The 21,703-nt window shown below is 39.9% G+C and overlaps 1 protein-coding gene across 1 annotated transcript in view; it reads left to right on the top strand.

Moving 5' to 3' along the window:
* SLC7A11 (solute carrier family 7 member 11) overlaps nt 1-21,703 on the top strand; it is a 363,535-nt gene that overhangs the window by 151,968 nt on the left and 189,864 nt on the right. Inside the window, exon 6 of the mRNA XM_040418452.1 lies at nt 6,803-6,847. Within this exon, the coding sequence (XP_040274386.1) occupies nt 6,803-6,847 (45 nt within the window). The remainder of the gene's footprint in view (nt 1-6,802; nt 6,848-21,703) is intronic.

The following is a 21,703-nucleotide window of genomic DNA, read 5'->3' as shown; positions in this document are numbered from 1 at the left end:
GTTATTTCTATGCAGGTGTGTGAGAGCTCATGTAGTTTTGATTGATACCATTTTGGAGTGTTTAGCATCCAATCCACAGAAGTCAATTGATGTTTGGTGTATGCACCAAAAGCAGTTCCAGGCATATATTCTGAATGTGCACTGTGGACTCAGTGGAAACATAGCGTTAGAAATATGGCAATCAGCATGCTAGTAGCTTTCCGATAATAACCAACAGAATAGACAATACTGCTATAGACTACAATAGAGGCTGTAACTCCCTTTTGTTTCAAGAATGAATACACCATATAATGAAAAGTACTGTATGTGTGGACATCCCTCATTATTGTTGATTTCGGGTTTTCAGACACATTCATTGTGCTGTATCTAAAATAATAGTAATAGTGCTATATCTAAAAAGATAATAGTGTATTGAAACATATGGTAAATGAAAAAAATATTACATACAAAAACTGACAGAAATCATCTCTTGAGTGATAAAAAACTTTATAAACTAAGAAAAGTAGAAAACAAATACAACATAGAATTTAGAAAGCGAGACACTAGATTAAATTGACATAGCTTTTACAAATTTCCCAGTTCTATTTATAATACAAATCTTCTTACATGCATCTCTTTATTCTTGCTGCATACTCTTTAAATCAAGTGAACTGATGGTTGGAACCAGCTATCAAGCTGTCTGCAGTCGTATAATGTAATCTGTCAGATGCTTAACACACCGTTTCTTAATAACATAGCAAAATGTAACAAATTTGTTTTCAGATGTGATGGATTTGATGCCACATCCACAGGCAACACAAGGTTAACACATGTTAGAAAAATAATGAGAGTAGGTAGAAGTATAAAATCGCATTAAAATATGTCAGAAAATAGCTCCTTTTTACTATATCACAGCATGTAATTATCATCTAACTAGAGAAAAAGAGAGAGACGACTGGAGGGTGTTTGAATTTGTCAAAAGAGCCTTGCCAGTGTATAGCAAGCTGAAATCGGGAATAGTTCATATACTATAATATAAAACGTTTCAAGATCTATAGGGTTTAAAAGCTAAATTCTAAATTATAGTTGGTTGTTGGCATAGACCTACCGATATTGAACATGCACTACAGAAAAAATGATATGCAAAGAGGTATCTCCCAAAGCATTGTACTCAGTCAGCCCGAATCCTACTCCATACTGATAAGGGGCAGGCACCCTGAAACAGCTGTCCACTGATGGATATCTTGCTTGGCTATGTTCCCTTGTCATTTCCCAAGGCTTGTTAAAAAGTTGGATTTTGACTCATAAGGAGCCACTTCCATTAAGTGGTGCTAGCGAGGTGGTTCTCTTTCCTTGGGAGATACCTCTTTGTATATTGTTTTCCCATGGAGCATTGCTAATAAGTCTCCATACAGGACTGGTCTCTTTGAGGAGAGCCAGTACCCTGCCAAAGCTACATTCAAGGCATCACACTTAGCCAGCCAGGATCCTACTCAGTACTGATGAGGAGCAAACACCCTGAAAAAGGTGTCTACGGATGGAAATTTAGCTTGGCTACTTTACTTTGTCATCATGTCCCAAGGGTATCTGTTAGACAATTTGTATTTATGAAACAGGCTGACCTGTTACATGTGTGCTTGGCAGATGAAGGCATCTGTGTTGGTCCCATGTTCATATGTGCCTGCATTGCTGAGAAAAATGTTGTCTTAATATATGTAAATAAGCCTTTACACATTGAGGCTTAGCTCTCTGCAATTGCCGCAAACTACGCATTTTTATTGACAGGCCCAGTCAATGTAAACCTTGTCACGCCTGACCCTGTCAATCAAATTGGAGAGTGTGCGGCAGAGAAAGCTGCTGCCACCTGAGGAGTCTTCAGCCGGGGAAGTTGGATGCCTTTCAAGCCAATGGAGAGCATAAGCTGTTGCCTCTTAAAGAGGCAATCTGCCACTATCCAATCAGTGCTGCCTGTTTCAGATTGTTCCGGGGCACACCCCTAACTAGTATCACCCATCTGGACCTTCATTTTAAACTGCTAGTAATTCATTCAAAACTTCTAGCAGTAATAATACAGAAATGGCACAACATAGAGTCATAACAATAGATGTTCCAGAAATGGCATTACATGGGAAATGCAAGTTACTAAAACTGAAATGTCAGGAAAGGTACTTTACAAACATTGAACAAAGAACATTGGAATATTATAGCTTTAAAGACTCCAGAATTGTGAATATATGCCTTCTCTGTAGCTTGGGAACAATATTAAGAAAAGAATTGCAATGTATATAGAAATGTATTCATTCTATAGGTAAACTGAAAAATAGTGTTCAAAGGAAATCTTTCAGTTTCAAATTTAAAAATGATTAGTCCTTATCATGGAATTATTTTTCTTCATATCCAACCTAAGGAAACGTTACATTAACTAGAATGAAACAATACACTAATTACTAGTCAGACTATGATATAATAGCATTGTGGGCAGCAAAATGGTGCCAGGGAAATGGACTGAAATTTAATCTGACTCCTATTAAAATACCAATTTGCATAAAATTAATTTTCATCAAAGCTTGTTCAACCTGCTACATTTTACACAGAATGAAACAAGAAATCCCATTTCTATTAGATTTAAGGGAGACATTCAACTAGCACAAATTCTACAACATTGTGCGACTTCCCATATTCAGACACTGGACACTGTATTTTAGAGATGACTTAAGAAATCCCGACTTTCTAATTTCTGCAGGCATTTCTGAACTTAGATAATGCTGACATTTGTTTTAGACTGAGTCATCAATGATCTGAAATTAATACGAGCTTTGTGAAAGTAAAGACCAGTAGTTTTAGCTGCTGATAATGTAATGGATATTGTACTGATATTGTACCGGCCTTGAGGAAAATGAAATGAAAAATATAGAGCACACATAGAATGAAAACAAATACCAAGCCAAATATCACAATGGACATGAAATGAATTATAAGTAAAAGACTGAGAAGAATACACTCTAGAAATTAATAAATACCATAATGCAGAAGCATCTGATAGCGGTTTAACTGCTAAAAGCCCATTTTTAAATTAACAACAATTTTTGTCATTTTTTTAGAACCTTTTTAGGACACATTTTAAACGTTCATATAATAGAAAAACATAACATATAACCTAAATAAGAAATTAAAGGGAATCTGTCCCCATGAAATTCACTGTTAAATCAGACACAATGCCATGTAGGGCTCGGTAACTTCAGCATCAGCTGCTTCATTCATACTTTTAATCCATATGGAAATAAGCATTTAAATGTACTTTGGTTGGGCCCAAGCCACTCTGTGCGCCCTTGCTCCTCCTGCTTCTCAGCCAGTCCCTCCCTCTCTTTCTTAATACACAGGGCCAGTAAGATGACTATGCAGCAACCTAGCTCTGCCAATCAAAAAGGAGAGGAAGCAGAAGAAGCAAAGGTGGGCAGAGCGGCTTGGGCCCAACCTCTGTGCACTTAACTGTCAATTTGCATGCTCAGTTCACCCTCCCTTTCTTCCAATACAATCACTGTCTTTGAAAAAAAAACTGCATGTACGTACATTTCGCCATCTTCAGGGCAAGCATGTGCAGAGAAGACCAATATGCTATCTCACTGTGCCCTGAATTCAGTAATTGCCACTTGGCTGTGTCAGAGCATCCAAGCATACACAAAGAAATATCCATGAGATCTACCAATGAAAACAGCACTATACAGGGAGATTCCAACAGAGGTATCAGTCAAGGCGGTGTCTGTAGCTCAGGGGGAGATGCAGTGTGCTTATGGGAACTACACTCATTCAGAGTTCACATGGTATCGTGGGAGAACTGCCCATTTAGATCTATGCAGAAAGCAGATCGCAAGAGAATAGTAACCAATACACATGACAGGGACTAATAGTTTAAGTTTATTTTGGCATGGGTAACACTACATGATTTAGAAGGGTACTGGGCTTTGTAAAAAAAGATCTTTCACCCTCATAAAAAAAATAAAAATAACGAACCAAGAAGGAGTTGCTGGAATGGAATGAAACTTTATTTGTGTGAATGTAATAATGATATACATAAGAGATTAAAATATTATAGCAACGAGATACAGTACGTTTTGAAAGGAGGCTCTAGTACCCTGTTGGGTTGTCTCTAGCCTGGATACAAGATGAGCTGTTACTGGGCATCAAGGCATACAGGTTCCGTATGGTAACCTGCAGGTCATTTGCCCACAGATGTTACAGTTGAGCCTGTAGATCCTGTACTCATAGGTACACTCGTAGGTTGCCGAAGCAAGCGTCCAAGTTAGTCCCTCAACTGTTTTATTGGCAAAGAAATCTGGCGACTGAGAAGGCCTAGATCACAGAAAAGGCAGGATTTTAGAGCTCACCACAAAAACTCCATACTCTAACCTTACTATGATTGGATCTCAAACAGAAACTGGAATCGTTGCTAAATATAATATGGTTCAAATACATAACAGTCCAGGTTTCACATTCATGACTCCACTACAAATGAAGGTGGCTGGCTGTCAATTGCAGGATAGGTAGTTGGCACCATGACACCAAATCTCCTAGGAACCTAGAAATGGTCCAGGCAGAGACATACAGTAGGTACATAATGAAAGTTACAGCTGTCTCTAGAAACCACTATTTGTGCTATTTGTGTTTGTCGGCAGATCAAACAATTCTCACTACTGGTGGTCTGTTTGGGTCATCCAGACTCTGTTTGCCTTTGGCCATGTCCTCATGTAACCACTGCTCCCAACATCTCCTAACAGCTAGTTCAGAGTGGCGTAGATGGTGGGCAATTCATCAAAACGGTAATTTTGTTTATTTGAGTCCAATAATGTGCCCCGTTTCAAAGTCTGCAAACTAGATAAAATGTCTTTGAGTGTGTCATAGAGTCATGACTAGCAGTCAACAATCTCTTTCCAAGAGGCACACTACTCAAAATTAACATATGAGAACTTTTTATAGGGTAGCAGGGGAAGCATTTTTATGCCCCCTTGTGGCAAGACTAAGTGTCTAATCAGACCACACCAGTAATCATTTACACATCTGCCTGAGACATAACTGCATGTCGAGTTTTGAAGCAATCTAACATTTCTGAGTAAAAAAAAAAACGCAATGCAACAGCACTCTGCAAACACAAATAATAAAGTAAATACAATAGTGCCATACTGTCACGGCTGAGGATGGTGGAAACCCTCAGCCGTGTGCCGAAGGATGATGGTCGCTGCTTGACCAGGACAAACAGGATTAGGGAGCAGGTCACCTCCTACAGCGTCCCTAACCTGACCCTAACTCCTACCTGCATGGGCCGACCTTGAAGGTAGGAGGACCCATGCGCAGGAACCTCGGATCCCTACTCGACCTCCGCCGGTCCCTAGGCTAGGAGTCAGAGTAAGACATCCTGTTCCTTCTGGATCCGGAGGAACAGGTGTCTCACTGGCCAAGCTGCAAGCAAGGGGAAACATATGCAACCTATGGCAATGGCAGGTACTTGTCACAAACATAGCAGAGACCTACCACAGACAACCAAGCCTGGAACCCATGTGGATGTACTGCCCACCGACAGCAGGACTCAGCACACAAACACACAACACACGGGAACCCAGGACCACAGGTGCAATAAAGAAACATAAAACCAAACACATCTTCCAGACACCAAAGGACATATATTTAGCTTATGACCAGAAGGTAGGCCCCCACTGGCAGTTGGTAAGTAACCAGGAGGATGTCTACAGCCAGCATGGCTGAAACACCCTCTCTGGCTACTGCCTACAACTGAGGCTTTATAGGGCCAAGAGGCCACACCCAACAATCAGACACACCCCGTGACTCACACACACTGAAAGGGAGTTAACCTTTCCAAAACCACAGAAGGGAAAACATAACTTAAAGGGGAAGTGTCCAAACAACAAACACACTGTGGCTGTTGCCGCAGGCAACGACATCGGTGGCAAGCGTGTCCTGGGAGTCAGCCCGAAGGCCGGGACACTGCCACCACATGTACTTCATACCACCAAACGTTGCCACGGACAGCCACAGTGCAGGGAAAATGTCAGTGCACACCAAACATAAACAAAGTGCACACAGACATACAAAAGTGCTTACAAACGCGCACACAACTCTGAGGGAACCGCACACATAGCTGTTGTCCGCGGCAACCGCACTTGAAGCTAACAACCTTATGCCTCAAGCTGCGGTTGACACTACAACCCAAAACCGCGGGCAACAGTATGCGGCTCCCAAGGAGTCACGGCCAAAACCGTGGCCGTGACACATACTCACTATAGAAAATGTACTAATGCTAATGCTATGTTATAAATGTGAGATTCTTGGCAAATACATTTTGTACAAAATGATTTGTGCCTGTCCGCCAACGACAAGGTGATCTCTTTAGGACAGGGACATATTTTGTGTATCTCAGATAGGGTCATGAAATTCTACATCTCTGTACAGAGATTGTCAGAAATCACATCTGTTAGCCACAGTACCCCATAGTATAATGCACATATTACCCTTTTATCAGCCAAAGTCACAAAGTTATGGCCATTTATTTTACATGTAACATATGACTATTTAAAGGACCATATTGACAGCATAACTACTGTAAATGCAGTTAGTGATCAAGTTCTTATGAGACCACTACTGGATCACAATGAAATAAATTGTGCCTCATTTTATCCATTGAGTGTATGAATGAATATAAAAAATTATTTCACATATTTATGTGTAAATCAAGTCTAAATTGTATAGGCTTTGAAACATCCTCATAATTGACTTTACCTATGTTTTATCTCTTTTAATTTTTAATTTTTAGGTTTTACCTCAATTTTGTTACTGAAGAAGTAGAAAACCCAGAAAAGTAAGTGGGACCACAAACAATAGAAATTATTTTTATCAGCTGTATTACATAAATTAAATGCATAATAGAGATGAGCAAATTGATTCTATTTATTTGGAATTCATCCCAAATTTTTCACAAAATGTTAATTCTGATCGAGAGAGAGACTATGGAACAGAAACATGCAAATCAGTATTCCTTCTAAAAAAGAAAAGAAGACTGTCTCACACCAGCAAACAGCTTTTTTTTAAATTCACAATCAGTCATCAGGACAAACAAATGTTAAACTGTGACACAGCGCAGGCTGGAATACAGTACAATAATACTACATGTAAACATTTACTGTGTAGGCATAATGCACTGTAAAGGCACAGATTCTGTATTATACTCAGCACCACACTGACATTCTAATAAAATAAACATATAAGACATCAATCAACATGCATGCGACAAATGATAGGGGAAGAGAAGAGAGGAAAGGAAGGGGAGTCACGGGCCCCAAGCTCCAACAGCTCTTTCTGAGTAATTACCCTTTATCAGAGCAAAGAAAATTGGCTTAGCTAGCTGAGAGGCCTTTATTGGGTTTATGGGGGGGGGGGGGGTACTCTTTCTCTTTATGGAGAGTGCCTAGTATGCATGAGTAGTATTGTAGGCCCGGAAATGCTCCTCTGGTTTTCTGGGAAAAGCATATGGAAATTAGCACATATGCTGACATAAGAGAGGTTTAACTTTCTAATCCTCTTGGAAGGAAAGCTAATTTGAATATTTTCCCCAGAGCCTTAAAGATATGCAACCATGTGCAAATTAGTTTTCATTCCAAAAGAGCTGTTTGCTGGTGTGGGACACTCAGTTTTCTTTTCCTTTTGGAAGGAATACTGATTTGTATGTTTCTATCCCAGTCTCTTTTTTTACTCAGATGGACATATCATATATGTAGCTTGTGCAACTTCAAAAAGGGGCCCAACACCATCTTATTAAGCAAATAGTAAAGCTTCTTAAAGGGGTGTTCCCATCACAGACAATGGGGGCATATCGTATGTGACTAAAATATCCCCTTAACATGTATGATAGGTGGGACCCACACCTACACTGAGAACAGAGCAGGGAAAGTGGTGGAGGGCGCACTGCGCATGCACAGCCACCCTCCATTCATTTCTATGGGGCCACCTAAAATATCCGATCCCCATTCTCTTGATAAGTGGAGATCCCATTGTTGGGGCTCCCACATATCACATATTTACAGATATGCTCTAAATGTATGTGACTAAAATATCCCCTTAAAATGTATGTTATTGTAAAGAATGTAACACTGTTTTCTATACTGTCTTTCTATACTGTCTAGCATATTTCTTCTGCTCTTTAATATTTGTAAAAGAAGAGACAGGAACTTTCTATCATGTATTATAAAACATTATGAAAATTATTACAGTCCATTTTCTTAAAGTGTGCCTGAGTTTTCAAAAAAAAGTTTGCATAGTGTCTGTGCTTTTTTGTTCAATCAAAACTGTTAAGGAATATGTCTTTTTTTCGGCTTCTCTAAAGCCTGCTTCAGCCTAATTATCCCCCTCTTTAGCTGCATAGCTAGATGCATTTCTCTTACAAGCAGGGAACATCTCCCTTCTGTGGAATCTGCCAGTAATGTATTGTAGTGACATCCTTTCCCATATTTCCCACTATGTTTGTTTTCAGCTTTGGAGCTCACGGAACAGATAAGGAGGGAGAGATCACACTTAAAGAAAGTCAGGAGGCCCAGTATAGAAGCAGTCCTTTTATCATGCTCAGGATCTCAGCTAGCTGTAACAACCCCCCATATCCTCTCTGCCATATTCTGTGTCTCTGTTATTAAGGAGGGATCTTGCCATACAAAAGGAAGTTGACTGCTAATTAAGTGGAAGTGAGACCTCCAGTGGCCATTGTAACAGCAGCTGCTGTGCGTCGCTGTTCCCCTGCTTACCGCCGCAGTCCCAGGCTCCGTGTTCAGCGGTTATCTGCTGCTAGTGTTTCCTTTCAGCCCTGGCCACAGCATGCTAGTTGCTTGTTTCCTGCAGCATTTCCTTAAGGGCTGGCGCGCGTCACTTCCTGTGTTTTATGGGATGGATCATGTGACCTCCCCAACCAATCCTAGCCTCCCTGCACATATATAAGTGGCTCAGCCCCCTTCCCAGATGCCTCAGTGTCAAGGTCCTTGTGTCCTGCTAAGGTTCCTGATATATGCTTGTAATCCTGTGTTCCTAACTTGTACTTGTGTTCCTGGACTCTGCTACCTGTTTGATCCCTGCCTACTTGCCTTGGCTCTCCTGTTGCTGACCCGGATTGCCTGACCTGTACCTGTGCCGCCTGCCCTGACCTATTGCCTGTCTTACTTTGCCTCTGCCTCATCCTCCGGTCCTGCACTGTTGTTCCTGACAACACCTGTACCTCTGGTACCTTTCTCAGGCACCTCCTGGTCCATCTGGACCAGCTGCCTTGTGTGCCTATCCTCCTCAAGAGGTAGTTACCTGGTGTTCACCCTCAGGAAAGTCTATTCCCACCATCAGGGGTACTGTAAAGATCGAGGGGTTCACTTAGACAACGCCCTTAGAGGAGGTAGGACATGTGGCACAGTGGGTTCACATCTGCTAGTTCGTGACAGCCATGAATTTACAGCTTCATTTTTCAGGTTGATGCAGGTATATTTTTTTAATGAATTTATGAAATTTGCTGTTTACATCCTTCTCTATGAAATGAAATTGCTTGAAAGTACAGTAACTTTTTAAAAGAGTCTTATGCTTATATGAAGCACATTCTTTAATTACTGTTCATCTATCATGACCGGTTATCATGTTTGGAATAATCGATTTCTACTAGTGAGATCTAATGTATATAACTAATATAACTAATGCATCTGTGAGGTCAACAATGGATGTGAGTTTTATTCAGACTACTTGGCCCTTGAGAAAAATTCTCTAAATGGGCATAGCTGGCCTTTATTGCATCTATTTGGTAGTCAACTCCTAACTGTATATTGTAATACAAAGTAAAAGATCACAGAGTATAGGCATAGGAAAATCTAGGTTAACACATGTGGAACCTCTTTTGTTTTATTTTGCACTATTTCTATCTTTAAACCATTTGGAATATGTCCAAATGTTTGGACCTGACTTTAAGAACTATGAAAAGAACATTGTGTGAGGAGTACATAGGTAAACCAAATACCTACAGTTTTAAAGTTTATTGTACACATAGTGTATTTGCTTTGGATAAATATACTCTAAAATGAATTGACATACACACAAATGAATGCCGAGAATCAGTTTTAGCTAGATATTGGTTCTCTGAAAGGGAATGTATCAGTACATAATTACAGCCCTCAGCCACAATAGCCTGGAGAGAACTTATTGACTTCAATGGGAGATTTTTCCAGGCATACTCTTTACCTGTGCAGAGGTCAGGAGGGGGTACATAAGCTTTGATATCACCTATTGTGAATGCAGGATTTTCTGTTATCTAATCAATATCTAATCTAGTGATGAGCGAGAGGTGCCATATTCGATTTTGACGAAATTCGCGAATATTCGCTTGAATATTCGTCTCAAATTAGTCAAAATCGAATATTTGTCATTATTCTAGTTATCGCGATTAATATGCGATATAAATAATCGCGTATTGCGATTTTAACTTAAGGTAACTTTCCTATTGGTTTGATATCTAGAATTAGCGAAGATGACGAATATGACAAATGTATTCGTCATATTCCTCAAAACGAAGATAACAATGTATTCTCCATCTTCGTTTTAGCTCCATATTCGTCAACTTCGCTAATTCTAGCAATCAAGTAGGAAAGTTGACTAGAGACAGCAAAATTTTTAATTCGCTATGCGATAATATTACTTAGCTTTTTTTAATATAAATAAAAAGTTTCTAATTCGTCAGCTTGCTAGAATTAACAAAGTTAACGAATATGAAATATAGCAGTGCTAAAGTTGAAATCGCAATTCGATTAATATAACTTGAAGTAATCGCATTGCGATTTCAACTTAATTCTCCCATCCGACAGTACATTCTAGTATGGAGACGTTCCCATGGTGATGGGGACGCTCCATGAGCACAGAAGTCGGCAGAAGCGGCAACAGGCACTGACTGGAGCAGCCAGGAAGCCAGGAATCCTCAGGACAGGTAAGAACTACTTTTGGGAAGTGGGAAAGAAAAAATATAACAATTAAAAAAAACAAAAAAACAAATATTCGAAATAGCAAATTTATAGTGCTATATTCGAAATATTCACGAATTAGCGAAGTGCCGATATTCGCAAAAAAATTCTCTATTTGAATATTCGCGCTCAACACTAATCTAATCAAAGTTGATATCTGTCATTGTAATTCTGCCTGTGATGATAATACGATGGTTACTGAAAAGTTATTTGAACAGAACAGGGAGTCTCTACACATTATTAGACCAGTGATCAGTATGAAACCTGCACAACTTTAGGTATTTTTTAAATATATGTAGTGTCATGGAATATTAAAACAAAATTCACCCAAAAATCCCTCCAAAAAAAGAAATGTTTAACCTAATAAAAACATGATTTAAAGATTATCTTTCCTATGAAACATTCCTTTTAACTGTCCTCAGATGACCATGTTCTCATAGGTTGGCAATGTATGTACTGTACATATAGTGGGTCATTTACTATCCAGAAATACAACTATATTAGGCATATTTCTGACCCAGAAATGTTTTAGTCCATTTGCATTGGGAGTATTAATATTTGCATTTTGACTGCTATAATCATATTATTATTTGAACTTTATGTAATAGTTCTGTTTCCCATATTGGATTTTAAAGGCATAATAACATATACGTGCAGTATTGTATCAGAAAAATAAATTTTGTCTGAAGTTATTAACAGTTTTCCTGTCACGGGAAATTTCTGCGTTAACTTTAAACAATACCTGCCCCTAAAATGCTAAATATCTCCAGGAAATATAAGTCCTTGTATTGTCCTTGTATGACAAATGACCTTTATGAATTTTCACAGTTACATCTGTTTCTTGGAAAATTGGGAGTCAATATTTCCATAGTGAAAATTCCCACTGGGTTCTCAACAAGCATTCCTAGGGAAGAGACAGTGGTCCCGTACTCACTGGTGGCATACTACAACAAAGACACATTCAAGTAAATGGACTATTTTGAAGTTCCTTTTACAGTGGATGGTTGACAGCATTAATGTGTACTGAAAATTTGTGAAGGAGCGGCAGCACTGATTCTGAGTGATGCTGTTGGTTCTGGCAAAAGGGCTCGCATGTTCCTAGCAATATGTTGTGTATTTGTTTTTTGTTTTTTTTTTGTCCCTGCTTTCCTGGAGCCATAACTTTTATATTTTTTCCCATTTACATAGCCATATGATGGCTTGATTTTTGCGGGACAAGCTGTAGTTTCTTATAGCACCACTGAATATTGTATATGATATAGTGGGAAGCTGGGAAATAAATCCAATTGGGATGAAATTGGAGAAAAAGCATTTCTGCCTATGTGGTAAAACTGACCTGTTAAAGGTGTTCTCCAGGAATTAAGAAAATGAAAATACTTAAATATTATTTTATTATAAATTTATTCCCAAATAAGTTTCATTAGTTATAATTGCTCATTTTGTCCAGGGAGCGATCATTGAGAAAAATAATATGTTGTACACAGAACCTGTCCTAATCACACAGGAGGACAAGTTACTTCAGAGCACTGAGGTAAAGACCTGCCTCAGCCTCATCTCCTACTTGTTAGGGATTATGATCTTGAATACATCTAATAAAAACTTTAGCTGAATATCTGTAGGAATGGAGTTCATGAGGCGACATGAAGTACAGAGAGCAGGTGAGGATGTGGATAATGAGCAGCAGCACTTGTATGCTGTATCCATTACCACAGTCCCACATTACCAGTCTGTCCTGTCAATCCTCTCTGAACTTCATGTCTCCTCATAAACTCCATTCCTATAGAGATTTAGCTAAGATCAACTGCATTCAGGTCCCTGACAATCAGACCAGAGAGGAGGATGAGGGAGCTCTTTAGCTCGATGCTGTGAAGTAACTTGTCCTGCTGTGTGATTAGGACAGGTTTTGCGTGTACTAATAGGACATCGGCCATATTATTTCTCTTGCTGATTGCTCCCCAGACAAAACGAGCAGTTATAACTAATGAAAGGTATTTGTTTGGGAATATATTTATAATAAAGTGATATTTAATTATTATATATATATATATATATTTTTTAAGAGAGTCTGTCAGGTCATTTTCACCAATAAGACTAACAGTATTGCCCCACAGAAGATTTCAAACACATTTCAAACATACCTACATACCTACTTTGTGTCTTTATTCCACGTCCAGGAAAAGTGCTTTCATTCTGCTGAAAAACGACTCCCAAGTGCCTGGCTGGGCGGGCTTTGCTGTCACAAGTTCCCAAGGCAAAGCAGACTTAAGAAGAGGGGAGGGTTGATTTAGCTGCTCATTTTTTTGGATTGGTAGCAGCTAGAGATATACTGTAGGCTAGGAACTATGGCTATATTAGGATGGCTGTGAATGAAGCTGAAAGTAAAAGCAAATTTCCCTGCTTTCATTTCTGAATTGATTCTGGTATTGGAATGTCAGCTTTCAAACAAAGACTGGGCCCATATCTCTACCTGCTACCAGTCCCAAGATAAAAGCAGCTAAAGCAGCCCTCCCCTCTTCTTAAAGAGGACCTTTCACCTTGAAAAACAATGTGAACTAAGTATGCTGCCATGGAGAACGGCGCCCGGGGATCTCACTGCACTTACTATTATCCCTGGGCGCCGCTCCGTTCTCCCGTTATCCCCTTCGGTATCTTTACTCACTAAGTTATAGTAGGCGGTGTCTGCCCTTGTCCTGTGGGCGTCTCCTTCTCCTAGGCTGCAGCGCTGGCCAATCGCATCGCAGAGCTCACAGCCTGGGAGTTTTTTTTCTCCCAGGCTGTGAGCTGTGCGCTGCGATTGGCCAGCGCCTCTTTTAGTCTGGTTTGCTTTGTGCACTTGGAATGGAAAAGCCTGCCCAGGTGGGCGCTTGGAAGCTGTTTTTTAGCAGAATGGAATGGAATAAAGACACACAGCAGACACATGTATTTTTTAAATGTATTTGCAATCTTCTGTGGGGCAATGTTGTTAGTTAAATTGATGAAAATGATCTGGCAGACTCATTGTAAGTCACTCTAGATGACTATAATAAGCAATCATTAGATTGCTTTGCCAATTCATTGCAATTCATTGTTCCTATGGAGCCCTGCCATCTTGAAAGCAGGCACTATTTTGAAAGACCAGGATGGGGTGCTCAAACCTTTACTGAAGCCATAAAAGTGTAGCAGCTCTTTTTTGAGCAACCTGCAACAACTTCAAGAACCACTGGCTTGATGTTCATATCCATCAGGATGGCCCTTAGTGTGAGGAAGATGAGCATCAATCTTATGCATTCTCCATTTTTTATTTCAGTCAGTTAGAATTTCATGACTTGCGATGATAATTAACAGCCTCTAGGTTATATCCAGTATTTTTGGCTGACAAACTTTTTGGAATGAACCATCTTTATTGTGGCAATCACTTTAGTAGTCTTGCATTGCGTTTTCAGGATGCATTTGCACAAAATGATATGAAAAAGAACAAATAGTGATAATGAGCCTCGATAAATATCTTGATCAGGCATATCATTTTTATCTTGCACATGTAAATGAAGGTTGACGCCTCTTCTTTGCTTGCCCACTCATGAGAAATCTGTTTATCTAATCTCCCTATAAGATGGTGACGGTTCACTAATCACTGGATTGTTTGCAGGAGTTTCACTCACAATTGTTTAAACAGGCAGATGCTTTTACTATGATTCCTCCAGCTGCTGACACTGGGAACAATCTGCCTACATTATTGTCAAGAGCATTTATACCACATGTTTTTTGTTTTTTTTCAGAAGACATATCATTATTTCTTATAAATTGCACAATGCAATTGTGTTGCAGATAATATCATTATTACATGTAGAAAGAGACAAGAAGACAATTCTAGTTTTGAAAAAGCCATTACTGATAAAATGATATGCAAAATTTGACTAACGTTTGACTTATAAATAACCAGAAAAAGAAGTAATAAGATGATTTGAGCAGTAGCAATCACTCCTGGCCATATACATTGTATTCTTATCGCTCAGTGCAATAGGCCAATGCAAACAAGCGCCTATGGAGATGTTTATCGCTGATCAGGGATCGTCCTGCAAGGAAATCGGGCAGAGCCTTAATTGGAGAGATTTATCAAAACTGGTGCAAAAGACTTTTGCCAAGGCAACCAATCAGATTAATCCTTTCATTTTCCAAAGGAGCTCTGAAAAATGAAAAGTGAAATCTGATTGATTGCTATGGGCAACTAAACTGGTTTTCTGTTGCATCAGTTTTGATAAATCTCGCTAAATCTAATACATATATTCATGAACAGAAATGATACTGTCTGCAAAGCAAGTCCCGAAAAAATTTCAATTGTAGCATTATTGAGCGGTGAGGTTTAATATTCTATATTTGCATTTAATGAGTTTTGGACTCTGCTCTTGTTTCTTACCGTCTTGGATTCAGTATTAGTACCAGACAGTGTTCATATTTTAATGATTTCTATCCATTAAAGCTCAACATATTCACCCATAACAAAATGAGTCATGCCAAACATGAAGATACAGTACAAAATGAAAGGGGTTTTCTATCTTCAAAACATTGATGGCCTATCCTTGAGAAAGGCAATCAATATAATCAGATTAGCAGAAGTATAACTTGTTAAGATTAGCAGGAGTATAACTTGTTACCCCCACTGATCACCTGTTTAAAAGGTGCCACACCACCTTTATTGTGATAGCCTCTTTACCTTCATGCAGACCTTATAGTAGAGGATACTCACAGCTTTGTCCCATTCACTTAAATAGGAGAAATCTGCATTGCCATTTCAAGATATGATGTGCAGGTAAACATTGAAGAGCCAACAAAAAAGCAAGTGGAGATAGTATACCAAAATATCAATTTATTATAAAATATAAAATATGGGGAAAAGACGGGATAGTAGACAGAATACAGAGAAGCGAACGGCAGTATACACAACTGCATATACATGAGTATCTGTGCAACATTAAGCATAGGTGGCAAACAGGTAAAGGTGGTTGTAAATCAGGGATAACCTAATCTGCATAGCAAATATAAGAATCACCCCCTAAGGGCCATATAATATAGCAGAAAACATGAATAACTGGTTATCCGTGAATTGCACCACAACGTCCAAGGATCGTAAGCAACCAAGACTGACAAGTATATTACTGACAGGTAAATGACAGGTATATTACAAAAATAACTAAAGTTTAGTCGGTCGCTGAGTCCCAGGGTATAGCAATGATCTAAAAAGGTATCTAAAGCCCAATATGGATGGAGAGAAACACCATAATGAGTGTAAAGCAATACTATACACAGGACGTACCTGAAGCCATGATACACACAGGAGGATACTGAACCCTAAGCGCAAGACCTCGACGTGCGTTTCACCTCAGCGGCTTCGTCAGGACCGCCAAGTGGCCCACATTCTAACCAGTGCTGATTACTGGGTGGCCACCCTGCTGGATACCCGCTACAAGGACAAAGTGCTGTCCTTAATTCCATCACTGGAGCATGATCGGAAGATGCGCGAATACAAGCGCACGCTGGTAGACGAGCTACTGATGGCATTCAGACCTGACAGCAAGGGCTCAGTGGAAGCACAAGGCGAAGGCAGAGGAGCTGGAGGAAGAAGGGTTGGCATAGCCGAAATGTGAAAAAGCTTTGTCAGCACGCCACAACAACGAGCACCACCAGCTGATACGGAACGTCTTAGCAGGAGGCAGCATTTCAGCAACATGGTGGAACAGTACATGTGCACATGCCACATACTGACTGATGGGTCTGCCCCATTCAACTTCTGGGTCTCCAAATTGGGCACATAGCCTGAGCTTGCCCTTTATGCCTTGGAGGTGCTGGCCTGCCATGCAGCAAGTGTATTGTCCGAAAATGTGTTTAGCACATTTCCCAAATTTATAAAAAATAAAAATAAAAAAAATAAACAACAAAAACAGTGTTGGCTACCTCCTCCTTCACCGTCACTTCTACCTACACTGCCATGTCCACCACCTCATCAATCTCCTACTCCACTTTGACCTCCGCCTCCTAGTTCAAGATTATTATTTTTTATTTTTTTACTTTCTATGTTATTTTAAGTCATTTCCCTATCCACATTTGTTTGCAGGGAAACTGACTTGCTCTTCCCCCCATTTTGCTTCCTTTTGCACCCCTCTAGCCCTTACTACGACTATTTTACAGCCATTTTAGTGCACCAAAGTTCAGGTCCCCATTGACTTCAATGGGGTTCGGGTTCGGGTCAAGTTCGGGTTCCAAACCCAAACTTTGACCGGAAGTTAAGCCGAACCCGGCGAACCTGAACATCCATGTGTCCGCTCATCCCTAGTAGCCACCAGACTAAGAATCCTTTGTGAAATAATTTATCCCATGAATAATGTAAAAAAATCAAAATCATACATACAGTAATCTAGCACATGAGAACCTCTTTCTAACAAAGCTACAACCAGCCCTGTACTTCACACGAATCCAAAGATCTCCCCATTCATTGCTCCAATTGTTCAAACAGAATAATTTCAAGCTGTCAGCTTAGGCCTTGTTCACACGTCAGTTATTTGATCAGTTATTTCCATCAGTTTTTGTGAGGCTACACAGGGATAAAGTGTAAAGAAAAGGTCTGCACCTGTCCTGTGTTTTTGACCCGCACCTGATTTTGGCTCACAATAACTGATGGAAATAACTGATCAAAAAATGTGTGAACAAGGCCTTAGAGTACGTGTCCTTTTTTTAGGGGTGAGTCCTTTCTGCTGCAGCTGGTGGCAGTTAAAGGATGGAACTGAGCATATGCTTCTGTCTCAGTGAGCAGGACAGAGAAATTAGAAAAAAGGAAACAGTAGGTGTTGTCATACACATTTCATTGGAAAACTCAATAGCTATAAAACTGCTGGTTTGAAAACTGTAGAATATTTTTTTGTAGGACAAGCCTTTTAAGAAACCTCTTTAGCAAAGGATGATTCCCATAAAACTTCAATTGTTTGACTCTTTTCATCATCAGAAGCAATAACTGATTTGTTGATGTTTAGTAAATTTGTAGAAAGTAGATGTACAAAATTACCACCTCTGTGCAATAACTGAAGACTAGCAATAGGGATACACATGAATGTATGGAAATACCACAAATAACTGGAAATATATTTCAGAACTCATAACTTTAAAGGGGTTGTGTCACCTCACACATTGGTGGCATATGACTAGTATATGCCACCAATGGCATATACTGTAGGTGCTTGGACCCGCAACTTTCTCTAAAGTGGCACCCCTAAAGTTAATGAGAGTGCACTGTGCACATGCGCTGTGCTCCCCACTCACTTCTATGGGAGTTGTTATTATTATTATTATTACTAAATAATAAATCACCATTCATTCCATGGCGCTGTACATATGATAAGGGGTATACATACATAATACAGACAATTGTGGTAAGCATGAACAAGGCGAGTTACAAACTGGTACAGAAGGAGAGAGGGCCCTGCCCGTGAGGGCTTACAATCTACAAGTTTGGAAAATAGTCGAAGGAGCACTAGATCTAGCTTGTGAATACACAGACTCATGAGCTCTCTCACTCTCTACCTGAACTACCTTAACTGTTAAGGATTATACAGCTATTATGACACAATTTTTTAAATAAGTACAACAGCCTCATCAGGTCTACAAGATCTGTTAAATAATGATTTCATCTGCTGCCTCCATTAAATAACACTGCACACAGCATTCAGAGCTGCGTAGCTTCTGCTTCTCAGTGCTCTGCTTCTTATTTTCTGTGTCTTTTTTGATGTGTTCGTGTCCGGGTGCTCAATTTTGCACTGCGCTTCTCTACACCGATCCCACATCAGTTAGCCAATCATCTCTATTGCAACTCTGTGCGCACCTATTGCTTCTGCTAACCTATAGGCTACACCCACAACTGAACTGTTCTTGGTTGGAACAGTTTTTTTTTAATGGAATGCTCCCCGTTCTCCACCCACATGAGTCATGCCTACATAAATAGCGTGCTCATTTTGGTGAACTATTCCGCCTCCACTACACAGCCAATTAACCCCTAAAAGACTGTGCATGTTCTCCTTCCTCCCTATTGATGGCAAGTTTCTCAACTAATTTTATTTGGGTAAGAACTTCCCATTGCTTGATTAAAGTCCAACCCTGATGGGTGCTTTGTCCCTCACATGTAATATATACACTCAGCTAAAAATTATTAGGAACACCATTCTAATACGGTGTTGGCCCCCCTTTTGCCTTCAGAACTGCATAATTCTATGTGGCATTGATTCAACAAGGTGCTGATAGCATTCTTTAGAAATGTTGGCCCATATTGATAGGATAGCATCTTGCAGTTGATGGAGATTTGAGGGATGCACATCCAGGGCACGAAGCTCCCGTTCCACCACATCCCAAAGATGCTCTATTGGGTTGAGATCTGGTGACTGTGGGGGCCATTTTAGTACAGTAAACTCATTGTCATGTTCAAGAAACCAATTTGAAATGATTCGAGCTTTGTGACATGGTGCATTATCCTGCTGGAAGTAGCCATCAGAGGATGGATACATGTTCTCATTCTGTTTACGCCAAATTCGGACTCTACCATTTGAATGTCTCAACAGAAATAGAGACTCATCAGACCAGGCAACATTTTTCCAGTCTTCAACAGTCCAATTTTGGTGAGCTTGTGCAAATTGTAGCCTTTTTTTCCTATTTGTAGTGGAGATGAGTGGTACCCGGTGGGGTCTTCTGCTGTTGTAGCCCATCCGCCTCAAGGTTGTGCGTGTTGTGGCTTCACAAATGCTTTGCTGCATACCTCGGTTGTAACGAGTGGTTATTTCAGTCAACGTTGCTCTTCTATCAGCTTGAATCAGTCAGCCCATTCTCCTCTGACCTCTAGCATCCACAAGGCATTTTTGCACACAGGACTGCCGCATACTGGATGTTTTTTCCTTTTCACACCATTCTTTGTAAACCCTAGAAATGGTTGTGCGTGAAAATCCCAGTAACTGAGCAGATTGTGAAATACTCAGACCGGCCCGTCTGGCACCAACAACCATGCCACGCTCAAAATTGCTTAAATCACCTTTCTTTCCCATTCTGACATTCAGTTTGGAGTTCAGGAGATTGTCTTGACCAGGACCACACCCCTAAATGCATTGAAGCAACTGCCATGTGATTGGTTGACTAGATAATTGCATTAATGAGAAATAGAACAGGTGTTCCTAATAATTCTTTAGGTGAGTGTGTATATATATATATATATATATATATATATATATTCTAGGAAGGCACAAGGGGCCGTCATTGATGGAAGGTGTGTGTCACCGAGCTTCCTGGCCTCGGTGAGGTAAGAGCCGGTAGTTTTAAGTGTCTTCGGCAGCTAGTGCTGGTTGACACTGTTTGTTGTTAGTATGGCTGTAAAGCCGATCCGGCTCTTACTGGGAGTAGCCAAAGTGCTGGGTGGGTGGCTTCTCCCCACGCTCCAGGCCGGGTCTTTTTGGCATATATAAAACCCAGCCAGCAGTCTCAGCTGGGTGTGGTTTATCCTCCATCTGACAGAGAAGCTGGGGAGTCTCTGTGTTTTGGGACCTGTGAAGTTGTGTCGTGCTAAAGGGCTAAGAGCCGCATGCCAGGAAACAGGCCCCTAAATCCTGCTGTGGACGGCTGGGGGAAAGACTGCTAACCAGGTGAAGATTTTGTTCTATGGACATTGCATGGTGTGAACAAACACCAAGACTGTGAACGGTCATTTTTGTTTTTTCCTTATGTGTGAATAAACACCGAACTGTTTAAGTTAAAGACTGTGATTGCCTCTATACGGCATCCGCTAGCCTGTCTACCAGAGCAAAACCCCACTATATATATATATATATAGTTTTTAAATCAATGAAATCAATATGTTAGACTATTGAACACTGTTTTGTGTTGGAATAGACTCCTGACAGAAATTCAGCCTCATGGATTCAAAGCCTTTCATTCAAGTTAGGAGCTACCATATTTCAGATCTTCAAAGAAACAGTTTGTGTCTTTTTGTACATTTCCTGAAATATCTTTGCATAAAATATATGCACTGTAAGCTTGCAAATGGAAACTAAGAGGCAGCATGAACGTAGGCTGCAATCTATATAAATCATTCCAACAACATCAAAAGTAAAAAAATCAATAGCTTCCAACTCTCCTTAAGACTCTTACAGGGTTTGAATAAAGTGTTGGGGGATGCAGCTATCAGTGCATAAGGACTTGCTGCAGTACTAGAAATTGCTCTTCTTTTCTTTCACTAAGCATTCATTTCCCATTCGCTTTCATTCGCCTAATAGCAGCCATCCACTATGTAATGATATGCCACTGTCCATTTAAATTACATACTAGTATTGAGAAATACTGTAGCAGAAGAAGAAGCATCTAAAATGTAACTCATATACAATCAGCTATTTAAAAATATGGCCACGGGTCCCTTAGACAGGGTTTATATGTTCATTAATAAAAATAACAATGCTATACCATGTATAAATTATAACATCCAGACATCGCCAAGAGGTATGAACTCCTATGCACATTATTAACAGCCTTGATCAAAAAACAGAAGATACCAGTTCCAAATCACTTTTTTTCCCATTGAATTGCATACTGTGAGGTTCTCTTGCGGAGGCAGCAGCATAAAAGAAATGCACTGTACAAAAAAATATATAATGTAGACTACATTACAGGTTACAAACAAAGCAGAAAATAAT

The sequence above is a fragment of the Bufo bufo genome, chromosome 2, assembly GCF_905171765.1.
Source record: "Bufo bufo chromosome 2, aBufBuf1.1, whole genome shotgun sequence".
In the NCBI taxonomy this organism is placed as follows: domain Eukaryota; kingdom Metazoa; phylum Chordata; class Amphibia; order Anura; family Bufonidae; genus Bufo; species Bufo bufo.
Note: the sequence above shows the minus strand (reverse complement) of the source record. Positions and strands in the feature narration are given on the sequence as shown.